The sequence below is a fragment of the Taudactylus pleione genome, unplaced genomic scaffold (genome assembly GCF_031769625.1).
Source record: "Taudactylus pleione unplaced genomic scaffold, aTauple2 ptg000085l, whole genome shotgun sequence".
Taxonomy (NCBI): Eukaryota; Metazoa; Chordata; class Amphibia; order Anura; family Myobatrachidae; genus Taudactylus; species Taudactylus pleione.
In genome coordinates, this window is record NW_028284487.1 from 15,326,006 (window position 1) to 15,345,132 (window position 19,127).

General features: G+C 44.9%; 1 protein-coding gene across 1 annotated transcript; it reads left to right on the forward strand.

Annotated features, from left to right (window-relative positions):
* Positions 1 to 10,627: 10,627 nt before the first annotated feature.
* Positions 10,628 to 18,623, forward strand: LOC148532070 (speedy protein C-like). The gene is made up of 5 exons (XM_088468292.1): positions 10,628 to 10,713; positions 12,528 to 12,586; positions 14,160 to 14,245; positions 16,935 to 17,094; positions 18,531 to 18,623. Exons 2-5 carry the CDS (start codon positions 12,569 to 12,571, stop codon positions 18,621 to 18,623), a joined length of 357 nt encoding a protein of 118 aa, XP_088324418.1. The 5' UTR covers positions 10,628 to 10,713; positions 12,528 to 12,568.
* Positions 18,624 to 19,127: the final 504 nt, after the last annotated feature.

The window sequence follows — 19,127 nt, forward strand, 5'->3', positions numbered from 1 at the left end:
CTCCAACTGTACATGCATGTCCTTTCTCTTATGCTCCAACTATGCATGAGTGACCTTTCCCTTATTCTCCAACTGTGCAAGCATGTCCGTTCCCTTATTCTCCAACTGTGCAAGCGTGACCTTTCCCTTATTCCCCACTGTGCAAGCATGACCTTTCACTTATTCTCCAACTGTACATGCGTGTCCTTTCCCTTATTCTCCAACTATGCATGAGTGACCTTTCCCTTATTCTCCAACTGTGCAAGCATGTCCTTTCCCTTATTCTCCAACTGTGCAAGCGTGACCTTTCCCTTATACTCCAACTGTGCAAGCGTGACCTTTCTCTTATTCTCCAACTGTACATGCGTGTCCTTTCCCTTATTCTCCAACTGTAGATGAGTGACCTTACCCTGATTCTCTAACTGTGCAAGCGTGACCTTTCCCTTATTCTCCAACTGTCCATGCATGTCCTTTCCCTTATTCTCCAACTGTGCATGTGTGTCCTTTCCCTTATTCTCCAACTGTCCCTGCGTGACATTTCCCTTATTCTCCAGCTGTGCATGAGTAACCTTACCCTGATTCTCCAACTGTGCATGCATGTGCTTTCCCTTATTCACCAACTGTGCAAGCGTGACCTTTCCCTTATTCTCCAACTGTGCAAACGTGACCTTTCCCTTATTCTCCAACTGTGCAAGTATGTCCTTTCCCTGATTCTCCAACTGTGCATGTGTGACCTTTCCCTGATTCTCCAACTGTGCAAGCGTGTCCTTTTCCTTATTCTCCAACTTCATATGCGTGTCCTTTCCCTTATTCTTCAACTGTGCATGAGTGACCTTACCATGATTCTCCAAATGTGTATGTGTGTCCTTTCCCTTATTCTCCAACTGTACAAGCATGTCCTTTCCCTTATTCTCCAACTGTGCAAGCGAGACCTTTCCCTTATTCTCAAACTTCATATGCGTGACCTTTCCCTTATTCTCCAACTGTGCATGCATGCACTTTCCCTTATTCTCCAACTGTGCATGCCTGACCTTTATTCTCCAACGGTCCATGTGTAACCTTTTCCTTATTCTCCAACTGTCCATGCATGACGTTTCCCTTATTCTCCAACTGTCCATGTGTGACCTTTCCCCTATTCTCCAACTGTGCAAGCATGACCTTTCCCTTATTCTCCAACTGTGCATGCGTGACCTTCAGCTAATTCTCCAACTGCACATGTGTGTCCTTACCCTGACTCCCCAACTGTGCATGTGTGACCTTCCGCTAATTCTCCAACTGTGCATGCGTGACCTTCTCCTGATTCTCCAACTTCGTATGCGCAACCTTTTCCTTATTCTCCAACTGTGCATGCGTGACCTTTCCCTTACTCTCCAACTGTGCAAGCGTGACCTTTCCCTTATTCTCCAACTGTGCAAGCGAGACCTTACCGACTCCTTAACTGCACATGTGCAATACTGATATTGATCCTGGAGAAGATGAATCATATTTGTGGTTATTAAATACAGTGTTGCCGATACTGTATTAATGCAAAAGTCGATACGGGACCGCCGTTTGTCCATCCCTTGTCTCAGGGGCGGATTGGGCCGCTGGGACACCGGGCTGGTTCCCGGTGAGCCGGCCCTTGTGTTCCCTTTAGTGGCCACCGCCCTTCCTTCACTCACCCCTGCTGAACTGCTAATGGCCGGGCTGGCGCGATCGGAGCTTGGCTCCGATGGGCAGCTCACTGCAGTAAACAAACAAAATGGCCACCGGGGGAGTTGCTGCGCATGCCCAGCCACAGCAGCTCCTCCCATAAGCCTTTGTGGAATCCATCAGTCACCACTCTTCGGAGTCTGGCATCTCTGCAGCAATCTGCCTTGTCCTACACACACACAGCAGACAGCACAGGAGGACACAGGAGCCTGCACGGACGTGCCAAGCATTCTTTTACCGGAGCTGCCTGCCACGGCCCACAGCTAAGCTCCGCCCCTCCTGACATTTGGCTCTAACTCCCTTTTTAAAAAATCTGCAAATCAGGCCAGTGACCTGGACCTCCGCGAGTCCCCTCCTTTCTCGTCTCCTTCCCACTTGACCTGGCTATCTTCCCCTCCCCACCTGGCTCTTTTCTCTTCCCCACCTGACCTGGCTCTCCCCCCCATCTGACCTGGCTCTCCTTCCCTCCCCATCTGACCTGGCTCTCCTCCCCACCTGACCCTGGCTCTCCTCCCCTCCCCATCTGACCTGGCTCTACTCCCCACCTGACCTGGCTATCTGAAGAAAGGCAGTCTCCAGTGCCGATGCCATCCAGCTGAAGAGAAGAAATTGATAAGGAGTGGAGAGAACAGAAGAAGCAAATAGTTGCAGAAAAAAAGGTAATTATTTTATTTTAAATGTTTATAATATATGTCTTTAATAAGGTAATATGTATATGTGTATTCATTGAATAAACAATATATTTCATATTTTAAATTAAATATATAAAGTGTATATTTAATTCAAAATATTAAATTTAGAGTTTATTATTATTATTAATGTGGTTATATTTTTGACTGTGGAGATTCCGGCGGTCAGAAAGCCATCGCTGGAATCCCGACACTTATCAGAATACCTGAAGTAAGTACTGAAGTTAGGGAGAAAGTTAGGGGTAGGCACTAAGGGGAGGGTTAAGTTTAGGCTGCGAGGGGGGGTTGATAGATTAGGTTTAGGCACTAAGGGGGTTAGGTGTAGGCTACGGGTTGGGAGGGTTAGGGCCATGGCCAGCGCAACGTAACCATCCAGCCCTGCGCTGCAGGGAAGTGGCGGCCTGGAGAGGAGCAGCCACTGCCTACTCCATGTCCCGGGATTTTGTTACCAGCGGGTGACCAGCAGCTCCTTCCCTGAAGCGGCAGCCGGAGGCTGGAGCTCACTCCTGAGCTCCGCCTTCCTGCTTCCGCAGTGGGTGAAGGGAGAGACGTGATGACATCTCTCCCATATTGCCCAACCCGAGGACGCAGTACTTAGACAGCGGTGGACACAGGAGCGGGGCTTCAGATAAGTATAGTATTTTGTTTTGTGTGTGTGTGTGTGTGTGTGTGTGTGTCTGTGACTTTATGTGTAAGGGACACTACTACTGGGGGCACTGCGTAAGGGGCACTACTACTGGGGGAATTGTGTAAGGAGCACTACTACTGGGGGCACTGTGTAAGGGGCACTACTATTGGGGGCACTGTGTAAGGGACACTACTACTGGGTGCACTGCGTAAGGGGCACTACTACTGGGGTACTGCATAGGGGGCACTAATACTGGGGTCACTGCATAAGGGGCACTACTACAGCGGGCATTGCATAGGGGGCACTATTACTATAGGGATCATTTCAAAAGGGACACTATTACTACAGGGTGCATTGCAAAAGGGGCACCACTTCTACTGTGGGCATTGCAAAGCACCGCTACTACTGTGGGCATTGCAAAAGGGGCACTACTAATCTGGACAATGTATATGGGGCACTACTATGGACATTGTGTATAAGGGGCACTACTATCATAACGGGAATAGGGGACAACACTATGTGGTGTAATGTGAATCATGGGCACTATGTGCGGTGTAATGTGAATAACATTGTACTACTGTGTGGTTTAATTTGATTTAGGGATACTATTGTGTGACCATGCCCCCTTTTGTGAGACCATGTCTCTTTGTGTACCGTGCGCAAATGTAATAATTTGCAGGAGGGCACCAAACACCCTAGCACCGCTCCTGGATGGAATTATTCTCCCCCTTTCACAGACCCCGCCCCCTCAACAGACCCGCCCCCATTAGGGCTGCTACCACAGATTTCCCGGGCTGGTTTTCCATCCCAATCCACCCCTGCCTAGTCTGAATCACCAAACTTACCGAGAAAGATTAAAAGATCTAAATATAATACAATGGTATCACTGCGCTCTACAAATAGGGGTATATTGTGTTTGTTACTTATCATGTGAAACAAGAAGGTTTTAAGTAGTTAAAAATATAAATATTTTTAACATACAGTAACAGCATAATACAAACTGACTCAACTAAAATAATTAGAACTTACTTAATGCTTCAATTTAATTTAAAGTTTCTGCAATAGAATAAATGATTATATTAAGTCACCAGTCAGTGAAGCAGTGGGTGGTAAGAAGTTAGATTACATGCAGGGCTGGATTAAATCTTGTCGGGGCACCGGGGCTACTAAGTTGTGGGGGCCCCCTACAATAAAATGGACACCCCTACGCCCCATTGCCCCCCTAATATGCCCCACAGTGCTACCCTTTTTGTGTACAGTGACCAGCCCAATGCCCCTGAGTACTCACCTTCCGTACCTGTGTTCAACTTCTGCATGCAGAGTTAGTGCACACAGCGCAAAGCAGCTCCCAAGTCCCCTCATCAGCAACCAGCATCACGGACATGATGTGTCACATGACGCTGATGAGGGGACTAGGGAGCCGCTTAGAGCTGTGTGTACTCACTATGCATGCATGCAGGACAACCGCGGCATCCCCCTTCCAGGAACAGGTGCTGCTGGGCACCTGTTCTCGATAATTGAAGGTTCACAACAACCCTGTATGGGGGCCCTTTTGTATGTGGAGGCCCCAGTGCGACCGCCCCTGTCATCTTCCCCTTAATCCCACCATGATTACATGAGCAGATGCCATTACTGTCTGTATCACTGTATTCCTACAATAAACCTGCAAGCCTGGTTAGCGATCACTGTTGTGGCTTAAAGTCCATATTCACATTCCGCTGGTGCCTATTGTTAACCTCCTATGATTTTAAACCAATAGAACATATCAACAGGTCATGGGCCCAGGTACCACTAGCGCCATAGTACCCTGATTGTGAAGTACACAGTGAGTCCTGTGTTTGATTCAGCAAACAGCATGTACACAGCAGCAGTATCCAGCATGATTATGATCAAATTTGAGAGGTTCATCTCCATAGCGAACATGGAAGTTCGCTATGGAGATGCAACTTAAATTAAGAGGTTGTGGAAGACCACCAGTTATCCAGATGACAATCCTAACCTGATGATGTGGAACATGGAAACAATAGGCTTGAGTGTGGAGCAAAATGATTATTCCATAATTCATGGGAAGGTGTCAGCATATGACATGTGGAGAGCCCTGCAGACATTGTAGGAAGGTAAAGGTATCATGAGGAGAATAAACTTGAGGCGAGGAGTGCTTTATAACACTAAATTGAGTTACTACAAAAGTATGAATGACTATATTGGCAAGATATTGGGTGGGATGCAGCAACGGTAGAAATGCGGTCAAACCACAAAAATGAGGGTTTGATCGCATTTCTCACATGTACCAGGCTTGCATGCGGTGGGTAATGCCACCTTTAGCTGGGGTTACCCTATTGAAGCCCTCGCAGCACCCCCCCGCGGCATGTGTGTCCTTCTGCGCATGCGCAGCAGCACGCCTGAGAGGCTTCTGGGTCTTGGACCCAGAAGTCCCTCATTTGCAAAGGACAGCTCTTACCGAGAGAGTGGCCTTTTGTGCATTCCTTCATGCATACTGACATTACTAACGCCGGCATGCATGCGAAGAGCGGCACGAATGCATCGCATCCTGAATGCGATGCGTCATGCATCCCACCCATTGTCTTTATCTCCGCATTCAACATCTGTGGGAGTCCAAGTCGAAGACAGGGAAATAACAATTGCAATGCTGCAGAATTTAACGTCTGAATTAGATTTTCTGATAGTAACTTTAGAATCCAATATGGCTAAGCTATTAACATAAATTGTAAGAACTAAAGTACTGCAATTCCAAGAACGCATGGCAATTGAATTAAATACTGAGGTCTTTATAACACATCCTCTGAATATCACCCAGTGTCATTTACAAGGCATTAATGATATACAGATAAGGGCCGTAATTACCTTGGGGGCCACAATTCCTAAGAGTGGGTCAGTGAGGACTCTCTAAAGGGCCAATAATAAACTCTGCAGAACCCCTATCAAAGCAATTGAGAAGGGGAACCATATAATATAGGGGTACCAGCTCTTTATAATGTTGAACACCAAGCTACTTGAGGGGTGCAATATATGTGTGTGTTTGGTGGGGGGATGCAGGTGGTGTCCTGCTAATTATAAAGAAAGGAGGATGTGGACAATATGTGGGGTTGCAGATAATGACAATCACATGGGGGGGCATAAAGACAGCAGCTTAAGGAGGGATGATGTTATTTGCAGTGTGGTACTATTGTATATTGTATAAAAGTTCCCAAACTCGGTCCTCAAGGCACCCTAACAGTCAGGGCCGGCTCGAGGCACGTGCGACCAGTGCGGTCAAACCGGGGCGCCACCCCATAGAGGGCACACCCCTCCAAACCATCCCGATTTCAGCGGGACAGTCCCGTTTTTGGGCACTGCCCCGCTGTTCCACCTGAGGGCCAAAGTGTCCTGCCTGTGGTCGGGAGATTGGACACCCCCATTGCCGCAGCTGTGCCAGCCCCGAAGAAGAGAAATGGATGCCGTGCACCATTCAGTGCAGGAAGAGGGCTGGGGGAAGTCCAGCTACTGATATTAAATGGGAGGCATGCCATATGGGTAAGCCATCAAATAGCATAATTTGGGGGGATGTGGCCTATGGTAATTAGGCCACATCCCTTTTCGAACGCGTGCACAGGGTAAGGGACCATTGGATTCCATATCTGCACAGGGCGTGGCTCCTCCTGGAGTCGGCCCTGCTATCAGTCCAGGTTTTAAGGATATCCATGCTTGACCACAGGTGACTTAATTAGTACCTCTGTCTATTTGATTTAAGCACCTGTGCTCAGCCATGGATATCTCTAAAACCTGAACTGTTGGGTGCATTGAGGACTGCATTTGGGAACCTCTGATATAGTAATAAAAACCACTTTAAGATAGGAGCAATATCTATGGTGCATGAAACCCTGGAATTTATTTATACATACACAACTGCTTAAGGAAGGGACATTTGTGGGTGTGTATGTAGGGATGTATTAAACATCATGGCAAGCTGGAAATGCAGCTAAATTAGGTAAGTGCTGAGGTTATATGAGGAGAGGATGACAATCTAATTCTGTATTAGCTGAGCTTTAACTACTTCCTTGTGAGGTTTTATTAGACACAAATAGTTTGGTCCTGTGCAGGGGCAGAGTCAGGGTCACTCTTCCTGGGCTGCCTCACCTTGCATGTGCATGCCATCAAAATGTCTACAATGATCAGTCTGCAGGGAGAGAGGTGCAGCTGGACTGGCCACCTGGCCCTTCTGTCAAATGCCAGAAGGGCTGATGGCCTGACGGGCAAGTCTGAATCCCTGAAGGCCTGGTCAAGAAGCTCCTCCTCCCATCACTGTGCTTGGCTGGCATACAGATATGGGGTGTGGCACTACCCCATGCCTCTGTGACTCGCAGCATGCCCACACTAAGCATACCCCTCTGATGCATGGCCATGCCATGATTCTGGCCCCTAGTCTGTCCCTGGAGAGGTGAGGAATTGATACTGTGTATTGTGCATTGTCGTCAGCAGCCCACCTAACATGTATTCTACCTTATGCAGTGGCACCAAAGGCCCCTCCCTCCCATGGTAGAGGGCTGGGCTATGCGTCAATGGGGCCTTTCGGGAATTACCCGAGGATCCCATCCGTAAAGTACACCTCAAAATGTTTGTTACAAGGAGTAAGAAGTAGCTGGGAGCTGCCTTGTGAACCTGTCCCTCCCCCAGCCGGCACTGCTCCATGTGTAAAGTGCTTATTGAACATGTGAAGTGTGTAGCAAGTCAGTGTGACAACACAGCCCAAATAACCTGCCCTTTTCTGGCCCCTTCAGCTTTATAAAAAGGAGACTTAGGGGGGGAGGGATAAATTTACACAAGTTCTATAAGGAGGTTTCCATACAAGTGTATGGGGTCCACGTTCCACTATGGGGATGACAGTTACCTGTTTAATGAACGTTAACAAAACTTACTTTTCACAAAAGTAGGTGAAACTTGTTTATTTTCACCTATTTTAAGGATAATGAGTTGGCCCCTATGAGAGAAACATACTAAAGGTTGGTTTGTAGAAATCAGTTTTTTTGTCTTTTTGTTGGTGGTTTTGAAACCAACAATTTTACTATAGACCAAAAAAGCCACAAAAGTGCAGCAAAACCATAATTTTCAAAACTCAACACTACAATTGATGCCCTGCCTTTCACCAGTATAGAATAGAGGCCACCGTGCTTGTCAAGTGGCGGATTTGTGATCCACCAAACAAATGCCAGAAATACCAACTAAACATATAAGGTATTTCTGATAGGCGAGATAGCCCAAACAGCTTTCTATCATCACTATCTGCCAAACAGCTACCAGGGAGGCTCATACATTTATTATGCCTGAAATCATTATGGTATAAGAGGTAAAGAAGATTCATTGTTATCTTATGAGGGCATTATTGTTATTGAATAAATGTCTTAGGGCTCCAACTGAATTTTTACCATGTATTAAGTATATTAAGCTGGAAATATGAATGATTGGTAAAGGAAACAAATAAATGTATTGCTGATGGGGAAAACAATACTTTGTGATGTGGTCTCCATTTATAGTGGCATAAAATAGTAATTGTTGCATCTATCATAATAACACAAATGGCCCCAATATTAATCATATTACAAACCTTATACAATTACTAAATAATATTGGTTTATTAATATAATAAATCACTTATTTAGGCTACTCATATATTAATCAGATTTAAATGCCCTTATAAGGTAATTATATATTTTTTTCCCTTTTATTCAGTCAATGATTATTGCACTAATAATACATTTATTAATCCTCCACATAACTTACTGGTAGTTTTGCAGCAGTTTAGCAAATATTAAAAGCTGCACATTGATGGTGGTTTTAGTCACCCTCCAAGCTGCTGAATAGTAAATACGGCCTTTGTAAATTCCCCTTAGGCTTCCCTCATATACTGTAGCAGACAGTACCAGACACGCTACTACTGATATATAGGTGTGAAACATTGCATCATTGGACCCATGGTAAAATTGAGGGACAAGATCGGTGCCATAATTTGGATATCACAGAGCATGCATCGAACCCATGTACAGTATGTTTAGAAGGTGCCCCAGTTCTGTCAACAGCAAAACAAGGTGCCTTGGAATGGTAACCCAGCATTGGCCTTATAGCTGTCATACCCTCTGCTCATACCCTCTATGAACACTGCAGGAATACACCAATGTGTCAGGGACCTAAAAGATGTGAACTTTAAGTTCTTTCAATAGTCCTAAATGCAGGATAACTGGTATGCATATGACTATAATTTTCAATCACTAATTTATGTTAAATATCTGAACTTGTGACATATTTGATAGATATGTAACTATGGTGGAGATGTACTAAGCTCTGGAAAGTGATAAAGTGGAACGTGATAAACGATCAGCCACTCAGCTCCCAACTGTCATGTTAAAGGCTGTGTATGAAAAATGACAGTTGGGACCTTATTGGTTGGTCGTTTATCATTCTCCACTGTATCACTTCACAGAGCTTAGTACATCTGGCCTTATAAATGTTACTGTTGTTCCCTTATGTAACGTAGTTTTTAGCATCAGTGGTCCTTTAAGTCTGGTTGTAGCCATGGCAACAGCACTAGCACCATCACTGCACAACAGGTTGCCAGGGCAACGCCAGTTGTTTAGACTGTCTGTGAGCTCAGGTTCCTGACAGTTGTCACATCTGCCTGACCAGAAGAATTGAATTATATTTATTCATTTACACTTATTTTATTATACATAATATTTATATTTTATAATTTTTATTATAACATTTTTAGATAAAATATATAAGTTATTTTAATAGTATAAGAGTTTAATTTTTTTATTATTATTTTATATATAAAAATAAATTAGATATTTTACGATTTAAACTTTTTAAATTTATGTTTTTTTACATCTTTATTTCAATTAATTGTGGATTTTAAGATAAACCACATTTTTAAGTTTCTTTTATTTTGATACAATACTTGGTGCATGTGAGCGAGTGGCAGAGAAATGGACACTGGGTAAGTACAATGAGCCAGTCACTATATATAGTAGCTTATAGGATACTGTAAGGGGATAAACATTGTGATGCTGACTGTGAGTAGTTAATCCTTATGTCAAATATTATGAAGAAGTTAAAATAATTATCTTGGGTACTGAGCCTGATTCAGATGTGGAGGCAAATGCCATCGCACCTGCAATCTCTCACGGATTGCAATTGCGAAAATATGCTAATGACCCACTTGCCATCCAGTGCTTAGAGACGCCCACTGACAGCATCTCACATCCGCTACTCGTGCACAAAATCACGAACATCAAATGCAGATAAAGTGGCCATTTGCTTTCTCAGTAAGATTACACTGTCGCAGACATAGCGATTCTCCAGACACACAGAGAGCTCTCCTACTGCGAGTAAGAACGCAAAGGCTAATTTATGGATGCGCAGAAAACAGTGTTTAAATGGTCCCAACACACCTGCATTTATCTATGTCCCTCATGTGCTGGGGAACAGACAGGGGCTTTTCTACATTAATGGAAGTGGGGCCGTTTCTGGGTGCTGAATTACTTCCCTTATCTTTCATATGAAAATATGTATTATTATTACCATATATAATAGAGATTCATTTATCGCACAGGACAACAGCCCAGACACCCACAGCAAAGAAGAGAAAACTAAACCTCTATGAAGATCTGAGCCGCCATTCCCCGTCTCCTCACCTAGGATATGAGAAGGAAGCCTTCTACAGATTGCTGGGTAAGGCTGTCTTATCATTTACTAACATTTATTAGGACCACAAACAACATTAATAAGAGACTATACTGCACATATACCATTTCATTTTATGTAGAATAAAAACTTATTCCTAGCAAAACCTTGAAAATGGTTCTGGGTTTGAATTATTCATATAAAATGTATTGTTCAAATAATATTCCTATAATAATATTCTTCCCGATGTAAATAAATCACAATATACAGCCAGCAATAATTATTGTTATGTGAAATGTGATCAGGGGTGTGTTGGCCATAGGCCTTACTTGGACTTTTTTCAATAGGCTGATGGCTGTGTGGCTGGATGAAGGCTTTTTTTTTAATCATTTGCTGATTGTTACCCAGCACCTGACTCACTCATCAGGACTGATCCTCGGCCATCTGAATAAAGTGTTAAAGGTATTGGCCATGCAGTCTGCTACAGTGCACCACCCCTACCTCTTCTCTGGAGGCCTGTCCCTTTTACATGCTTTGTATTATATTGTGGTCACTAGGTTTCTGACTGTATTGCACATGCACTCTGTATTGTACGGTGGTCTACTGGGGTGATCTATGTATTGTATGTCAGTATGATGCTGTAAGTTTTGGGTACAGTTAGGCAGAAATTATGTGATTTATATTTTTATTGTACACTGCTAGGAAAATGTTATTCTAACCCCACCTACATTTGTGTTGGCAATGCCCACAGGTGAACTGGTCCCATCTAACTGAGGTCACTTTTATAATTTTTTGCAGGGCCACTTTAACAATCTATCCCTGATTGTCAGGAACTTGTAAGAGGAAGGGCAAGCTCCTGTAAGGGGTTATTTGTGTAAAGTAGAATGGGTACAACAGATCAGTGTATTACACAATATCGCCCTTTTGTATATTTATAAGGGATGCAATGAAAATTTTCTTATTAGAAATACATGAAGCCCCGGATAGATCTCAGATAACTGAAAAATGGCAGTACAGAGAGGACTAACATCACTGCCTTGTTTATTTGTAGGTAATTAAAGTAACAGACCTTATAAGCATTGAGCAAATAATTATCATCACTATTAAGAGCCTTTATAATTATTATTAGTATTATCCTACGTTTATATAGCGCCACAAGTGTTCTGCAGCGCCCTACATAGTACAGAAAACTAATAAGTGAACATAAAAAACAAACAAGTAACTTACAGTACAGTGAAGGACATTATATACATTTCTGCAATAGTGATTAAAACACTCACAATAAGCAGTAGGGAGTTGGCAGAGATGTGTTAGGTGCCCTTATGAGGAGTAAGGAGTACAAGAAAGTGTAAGGAGTAGCACATTAGGGAAGAGGTCCCTGCTTGTGAGAGCTTACATTCTAATGGGGAGGGGATAAGCATTGATAAGCATTGAGCAAATAATTATCATCACTATTAAGAGCCTGGAAGTGCCTTTGATATGCTGGTCCCTGTTGTGTTAAAGAGCACATATAATCCATCCCCGCCTGTCCTGTATTGTGCCCAGAGTCAGCCCTCTGCCAGCTACCCAGCAGTCCTGATCCAACATTAGTATGACAAATTTCCCTAGCAAAGTTTTGTCTAATATGTTACATGACTACATTAATAGCATGATGAGTACGTTATGGGTAACTGTAGGAAGGCAGGTATACCTTTCATCCAATGAGATTCTGTCATTTCTTAGTGGTTTAAAAATGAGAGTAAATGTCCAAATGGCTTCTATGGGCAACACCAACTTATGTTCTGTTACCTGTAGGAAATTAGTATAGAAATATTCCCCATTATAGTATATAGGATTTCAATATTTTATTTTTTTGTTTGCAGAAGAAAGTACCATCAAAGCATTCCTTAAATTGGATAAGACCATGAGAATGTCAGACAAGGTATTTATTTTACTGTTATGTCACCATTACTATCTTAGATTTGTAGTGTGTAGTATATAGTAACCAGGCTGATATTACCTATTACCAGGGTAATGCAAACGAAAACAGTGAAAGGTCATGTTTAATATTTTTGGACTTGGGGCTGATCAGAGTTATACGTTAATGCCGTCACAGCTGCTAATGTGTACTCATCTGCTATCCGAATATATGCAAATATTGCAGCTGCCGGGAGATGTAATGAGATGTCCTCCTGAGTGTGGACAATTTGCGTCAGAAGCGACTTTCCGTAGTATTGTGTATGCCGTCCTATTCTGAGGCAGTCCCACATTGGCCAGATCGGTGTTTTCATGTAATAGGGCATTTGGGAACCACCCTGACTTGTAGAGCATCGTGGAAGTGTTGTTGAGGTGAATAAAAAGCTCCAAGTTACTAAGGCATGTGTACGGGGAAGGGAAGCCTGTTACTCACACATCTCTTGTACCTAGCATGGGGCAGACACTAATGATGACGGCTGAGGCTGCCGGTGTGAGGTCAATGGGCGTCACTGGTTTCCGCTTGCACACCCACTGTCCCCTCATTAATTACATAGATACTCGCATTAGCATAAAGTAGTAAATAGGGATGGATTCATGTTTATAGGGGCCCTAGGGCAACTAACTTCTGGGGGCCCCTGCCAATAAAATTGACAATAATATATACTGGCAATGTTATTAAAAAAAGTATAATGAGTAAATATTCCCAGCACAACAATGTAGTGTGCCCAGTTTACATTATGCCACACAGGATCCTCAGTACACATATGCCACAGTGCCCCCAATGCTGGTGATGTAGCAACAGAGGCGGCTCCAGGAGTTGGAGCATCTTGTGCCGGCTCTTTACAGTGCACTCCAACAGCGCCAAATATGGGGGTGTGGTCTAATTACCATAGGCCACGCCCCTATGTGGCATTATTTGGAGGCGTGCCCGCATGGCACGTCTCCAAATACCGTCGGGCTAGCTGGGGAGAGCCTGAGTAGCTGGGCTTCCCCCAGCCCCTCTCCCGTTACTGAATGGATGCCGCGCGCATGCGCGCAGCATCCATTCGGACACCAGGGTCTGGCACGGCCACACAGCTGTGATGGTGGGGGTCCCCAACCTCCCAATTTGACCACCCGTGGGCCACTTTGGCCCATGGGTGGAATAGTGGGACAGTACTGTCCTGCTGAAATCGGGATGTTGGGGATGGGTGGGCCCTCTATGGGTGGTGCCCCTGTTTGAACGCACTGGTCGCACACCCCTAGAGCCGGCCCTGTGTAGCGATGTGTGGGGGGCCCTGGGCAACCATCCTAGTGGCCCTGTTGTCAATCTGGCTCTGACAGTTTTGCAGGTTTCCGCAGCTGCCCACAATTACAGCCATTTTGGGTATGACTCAGAAACAGCCCATTAGATCCTCCATGTCACCAAATCCCACAGCCATGCCCCCAATAGTTTGCCTTTTGAGCTACAGGGAGCTGAACAGTGGAAGATAGGACTGCTGGGCTATGTACACATGTATTTTTCCATTCTGACGCTGTAACTGGTATTTCTATCCTAGTACTTACTGGCCATGGTGTTCACCTACTTCCAGAGAGCCCACCTGACCCTGAGCGAGTATAATTCCATCAATTTCTACTGCGCTCTGTAAGTATTTTTATTTGTTGATTACTCAGTTACTGTATATCTGGAGACCAAGGGGCCTATTCATCATCACTTATTTTTCACAAAAGCATGTAAAAATTTACATTTTCACATACTTTTGTAAAAAATAAGTGTCAGGGCCATTCATCAAGTTCCGAAAAAGCATTTTTTTGGAACTTGATGGTGTTACTGAACATCACTCTGAGATGGCGTTCAGCCTCCGATAATCTTCACAGGCTGCTGTTTACACGGTAGCCTGTGAAGATTTACATGGCAGCCACACAGCACATGGATCTATTCAGATCCCTCCCTGCTGTGTCTGCACAGCCGACATGTGGCCCAGCTCACCGAAAGAATATAGGTGAGCCGGGTTACAGAGATGCAGCGTCATGAAGCAGGCGGATACCAGCAAGGGAAGGGGGTCTCACACCTGTGGGGGGTGGGAGGGAGGGCCAGATTGTACACCTGCAAGGGGAGGGGGTGCTGGATTGTACACCCGCGGAGGGGAAGGGGGGTTCCCGTATCATACGGAGGGGCAGTGAATTCAGCAGCCTGTGTAAGACAGGCAGTGAAAAGTTTCTCCCTTACGAAATACTGCTTCATAGAAACAGCAGTTTTTTGGAAGTGATAGTTTAGGGCAGGAGGCATGATGAAAGCCTCCTAAACTGTGTTTGAACTCACATGTGATAATTATGTTTCGATGAATAGGCCCCCAAATGTCCTAGAAAACTTCTTAGGCAAGTCGGGGGCTGTTTACTTATCTACAGCCATTACTGTATGTCCAACAATAAAGAACAATAAAGGATTATATGCATTTACTAAACAGCCCAAATGACACAGGGGCTATAAGTGAGATATTGGGGCTATATACTCCCTGTAGGGGATATACCCAGCTGCCACAGAGATACATATCCAGAGCTGTAATAGTTACTTATCACTCTGCTGGCCCCCGTTCTTTTCTGAGTATGTACAGAGCCTGCTGCATAGCATTCACATGGCATACATACACACAGCATACATACACATACTGTAGCATATACACACAGCATACTTACAAACACACACATAGAGCATACATGCACATAGCATACTTACACAGTGGCATTAAGTTCATCCCAGATGCCCAGAGGCAAGTTATAATTTAGTGCCCCCGCGTCACAGCCGCTGACACCGTAATGTAGCATTCGCATGCAGACAGGCTATAGATAGACAAAGGCAGCAGCTGATGGTCTGACATAGAGCTCTCCACTAGTGTATGGTGGCTTCTCAGGTGCCGGGAAGGGGTGCCATGTATTGGGCGGCCGTGACATTACACTCCGGGTACACAGTTACAGCCGTAAGTGGGGTGAATATGTTGTGGACAATGGAGGAGGTGCCCCTTCAGAACGCCTCCCATAGCTGCTTACACACACACGCAGGTCTGGATTAAGGGGGGGTGACAGGGGCGGTCATCCTGTGGCCCCCACACACAGAGGGGCCCCCACTCTTGACCACGCTGGGGGATTTCTGAGTGCTTAGAAACCACCCCCCCGATGGACCAATTCCCCTCTTCACCGGCCGTAATGGGGGCAGAGCCAATATGACAAGCCCCACCCCGAAATCAACCGCGAATCACTGCATTACAGCGTGAGGGGGCAGAGCCTAATGATGTGAGCTGCCCGTCCCCATTAGCAACCTGAAGCTGCTGGATACAAGTAAGTGTTTGTACTGTGTTTGTGTGTATATATGTGTATGTGCTATTGTATATACAGTATGTGTGTATATATGTGTATGCATGTGTTAATATGTATATGTGTTAGTGTGTGTATACTGTGTATGTATATGTGTTAGTGTGTTTGTATGTGTTTATGTGTGTATACTATATATGTGTGTGTTAGTATGATATATGTATATCTATATATATATTACATTTTCTACATATATCTATATATATATATCATATATATGTGTGTGTGTGCGTGCGTGTTTAACACACACATGGGGGAGTAGGATTAGGCTCCGTGTGGTGGGTGGGGTGGGGTTAAGTAAGCTCCGTGTGGCTTGGTGGGGGCCCCCACAATTTAGTTGCCCCAGGGCCCCCACAAGCCTTAATCCAGTCCTGCACACATGTGTGGGTTCTGCTGCTAGCTGCAGACCTCCTCCTAGGTGCCTGTGAGGACTGTAATTGCGGCACGCTGCCCGGACCCTGCCGGTTCAGCTGTCAGCGCTTCCACGTCAGGTGATATAAAAGCCACCTGACGCGGAAGCGCTCACAACTAAACAGGCAGTGTCCGGGCAGCTCTGATCGTGGTGGGTGGCCTGCGGCTGGTGCACAGTCAAAAACAAGGCTGTACCATCTGAAAAAAAAATGGTCCAGGGTGGGTTTCTGGGTACTCAAATCCCCCATCCCTTGCATGCGGTACTATATATTATATATTATATCACCTGCCTTCAAGAAAACTCATTATTACATTGTGCAGAGTAATAAGAGGTCAGCAGCATCTACAGCACTGTCACCAGCAAAGGGCTGTACCCAGTGATACATACACCCTCTTCCCCCTACCACACCACAGTCTACTTTATTGCCTTGTACTTAACATAATGGGACCTGTGACAGAAATGGTAGGTCCTATTGATGGAAACTAAGACATGATTTGCACATTTGATGGCTAGATGGCACAGACTTGCTTCTCGTGGTCTTCTGTTTCCACAGGTTCCTGGCTAATCAAATGGAAGAGGAGAATTTCTCTTACTTTACAATGTACTGTGATGCTGACATTCCTATTCCACTCGAGACGTTTGACATGTTGAAGAACAGGTTTTGGGTGAGGATGCAGCACAGGACATTTGTTGCACGTGAAGAACTGGAAGTGGTGAGTAATTTATTAGAATAAATGTAGGAGAATTTCATGGACCATAATGGGAGTCATTAAGAAAACCTCTCTGTAAGCAGTGTAATGTGTAATGTATCTGATAAACATGTCATTTAAACCAACATAGGGGGTCATTCAGAGCCGCTCGTGAGTGGCAGTACGCTCGCAAGCGGGTCGATGTCCCCCACTGTGCATGCGCACGACAGAGGGAGCTCCGTCGTGCGCATGCGCGAGACCCGGAGAGCGACGGGCTCTCCATCGCTCCGGGTCTCGCACCAAAGGGGGCGTGCTGTCGATGTTGATTGACAGCACGCCCCCTTTGGTGGGCGTGCTGGGGGCGTGCCTGCCAGACAGAGGCGTTCCCATGGGAACGTCTACCATCTCAAGCCGGCCCCACTAGTGATGTCAGTGGGAGTGATTTTGGCTCTGATAGAGCCAAAATCACTCCAGGGCTTGCGGCAGCGAGACCCTACCGCAGGGTCTCCGTCGCAAGCCCGATGGTCGCGATGGTCAAGAGAACGTAGGAGGAGGGCCCTGATTCAGAGCGAGCGCTCTGGTCAGAGCGTTCAGCTCTGAATCAGGCCCATAATCCCATTCTAGAGCATTTGGCAAGGGTAATGAGCTTTGTGTGTCGCACAAAACCATATAACGTAGTTATTACTGATGTGTGATCAGTGATGTAGGGTATGGAGTCTCTGCCTTAAGCTAGGTACAGTACACACCTAATCCATTACTCTGCTGATTGGGTAGAACAGTGGTGCACACATGCTATATCCACCTATGCCTTTCTCCTGCATTAGGGGGGCAATGGAGTTCTAACTTTGTCCAAGTACAGTAAAGTAAGGGATGATGATGATGATGGCTGCTGGACTTGCAGACTTTTTGTGATTGACTGGTGTTTTCCTCTGATAGTCCCCCCCCCCCGTCCAGCATTTTATGCAACCAATATTTATCCTTCATGCAAAACAACTAATAAATGTTTGTTCACCCCTTGCATTGCAGCATGGTGTGTCCAGGTACACAGATACTTGCTCTTGAGAGGTTTTAGCAGCTGTACCTATACCTAAGAGTGTATGCATTTATTAGACATAAAGGAGATGGTTTAAGCATGGGTGCAAATGGGACATACTGTAAGTGCCTGTGATGTGTGCCTGGCATAATCCAGGTGCGTATGTTACTGTTGCTGCCCAGAATGCATGTCAAGCTTCACATATGGGTGGAAATATGATATTTTGCATGTGACTTTTTTAATAGGCTATTTTTTAGGTCAGCTCTTCAAGAATGTGTTACATATCTGACAGTCACAGGCTATAAAAACAGATTCAGGGTCCAACAAGACGTGAGCCTTTATTATAGAGTGCGGAAGTCCAACTAGCAGACCGTGAGCTGAATGTGACCCTCAATAGCTGGATAACAGTTTTCTTTATGTTTACTAGATTATGAGAAATGACCCACACTATGCCTGGGAAAGGAAACGGAAAGACCCGCATCAACATCCAGCCATCCGGGCAAAAAGAAGAAAAAAATAAGGCATCCAGGAAAAAATAAGAAAATTAGCCCCAGCATCTAGTGATGACCCACAACAACTAATGCCATCACCTTTCTACCAACACCATCACCTCTGTACCAACACCATCACCTTTGTACCAACGCCATCACCAATGCCAGCACCTTTGTACCATCACCTTTGTACCAACATCATCATCTATGTACCAACACCATCATCTTTGTACCAACACCATCAACTTTGTACCAACGCCCTCATCTTTGTACCAACGCCGTCATCTTTGTACCAACACCATCATCCATGTATCAACACCATCATCCATGTATCAACACCATCATCTTTGTACCAACAGCATCAACTTTGTACCAACGTCATCAACTTTGTACCAACGCCATCAATTTTGAACCAACGCCATCATCTTTGTACCAACGTCATCATCTATGTAACAATGACAACTATGTAACCAACACTGCCACCAACTTATTTCCCCTATGGCTTGCTGAGAATTACCACCGTATAATGCTGA

Coding starts and splice junctions, on each gene's coding strand:
- LOC148532070 (XM_088468292.1), top strand. Junction 14,246..16,934: donor ATCAATTTCTACTGCGCTCT/GTAAGTATTTTT, acceptor CTGTTTCCACAG/GTTCCTGGCTAATCAAATGG. Junction 17,095..18,530: donor CACGTGAAGAACTGGAAGTG/GTGAGTAATTTA, acceptor TATGTTTACTAG/ATTATGAGAAATGACCCACA.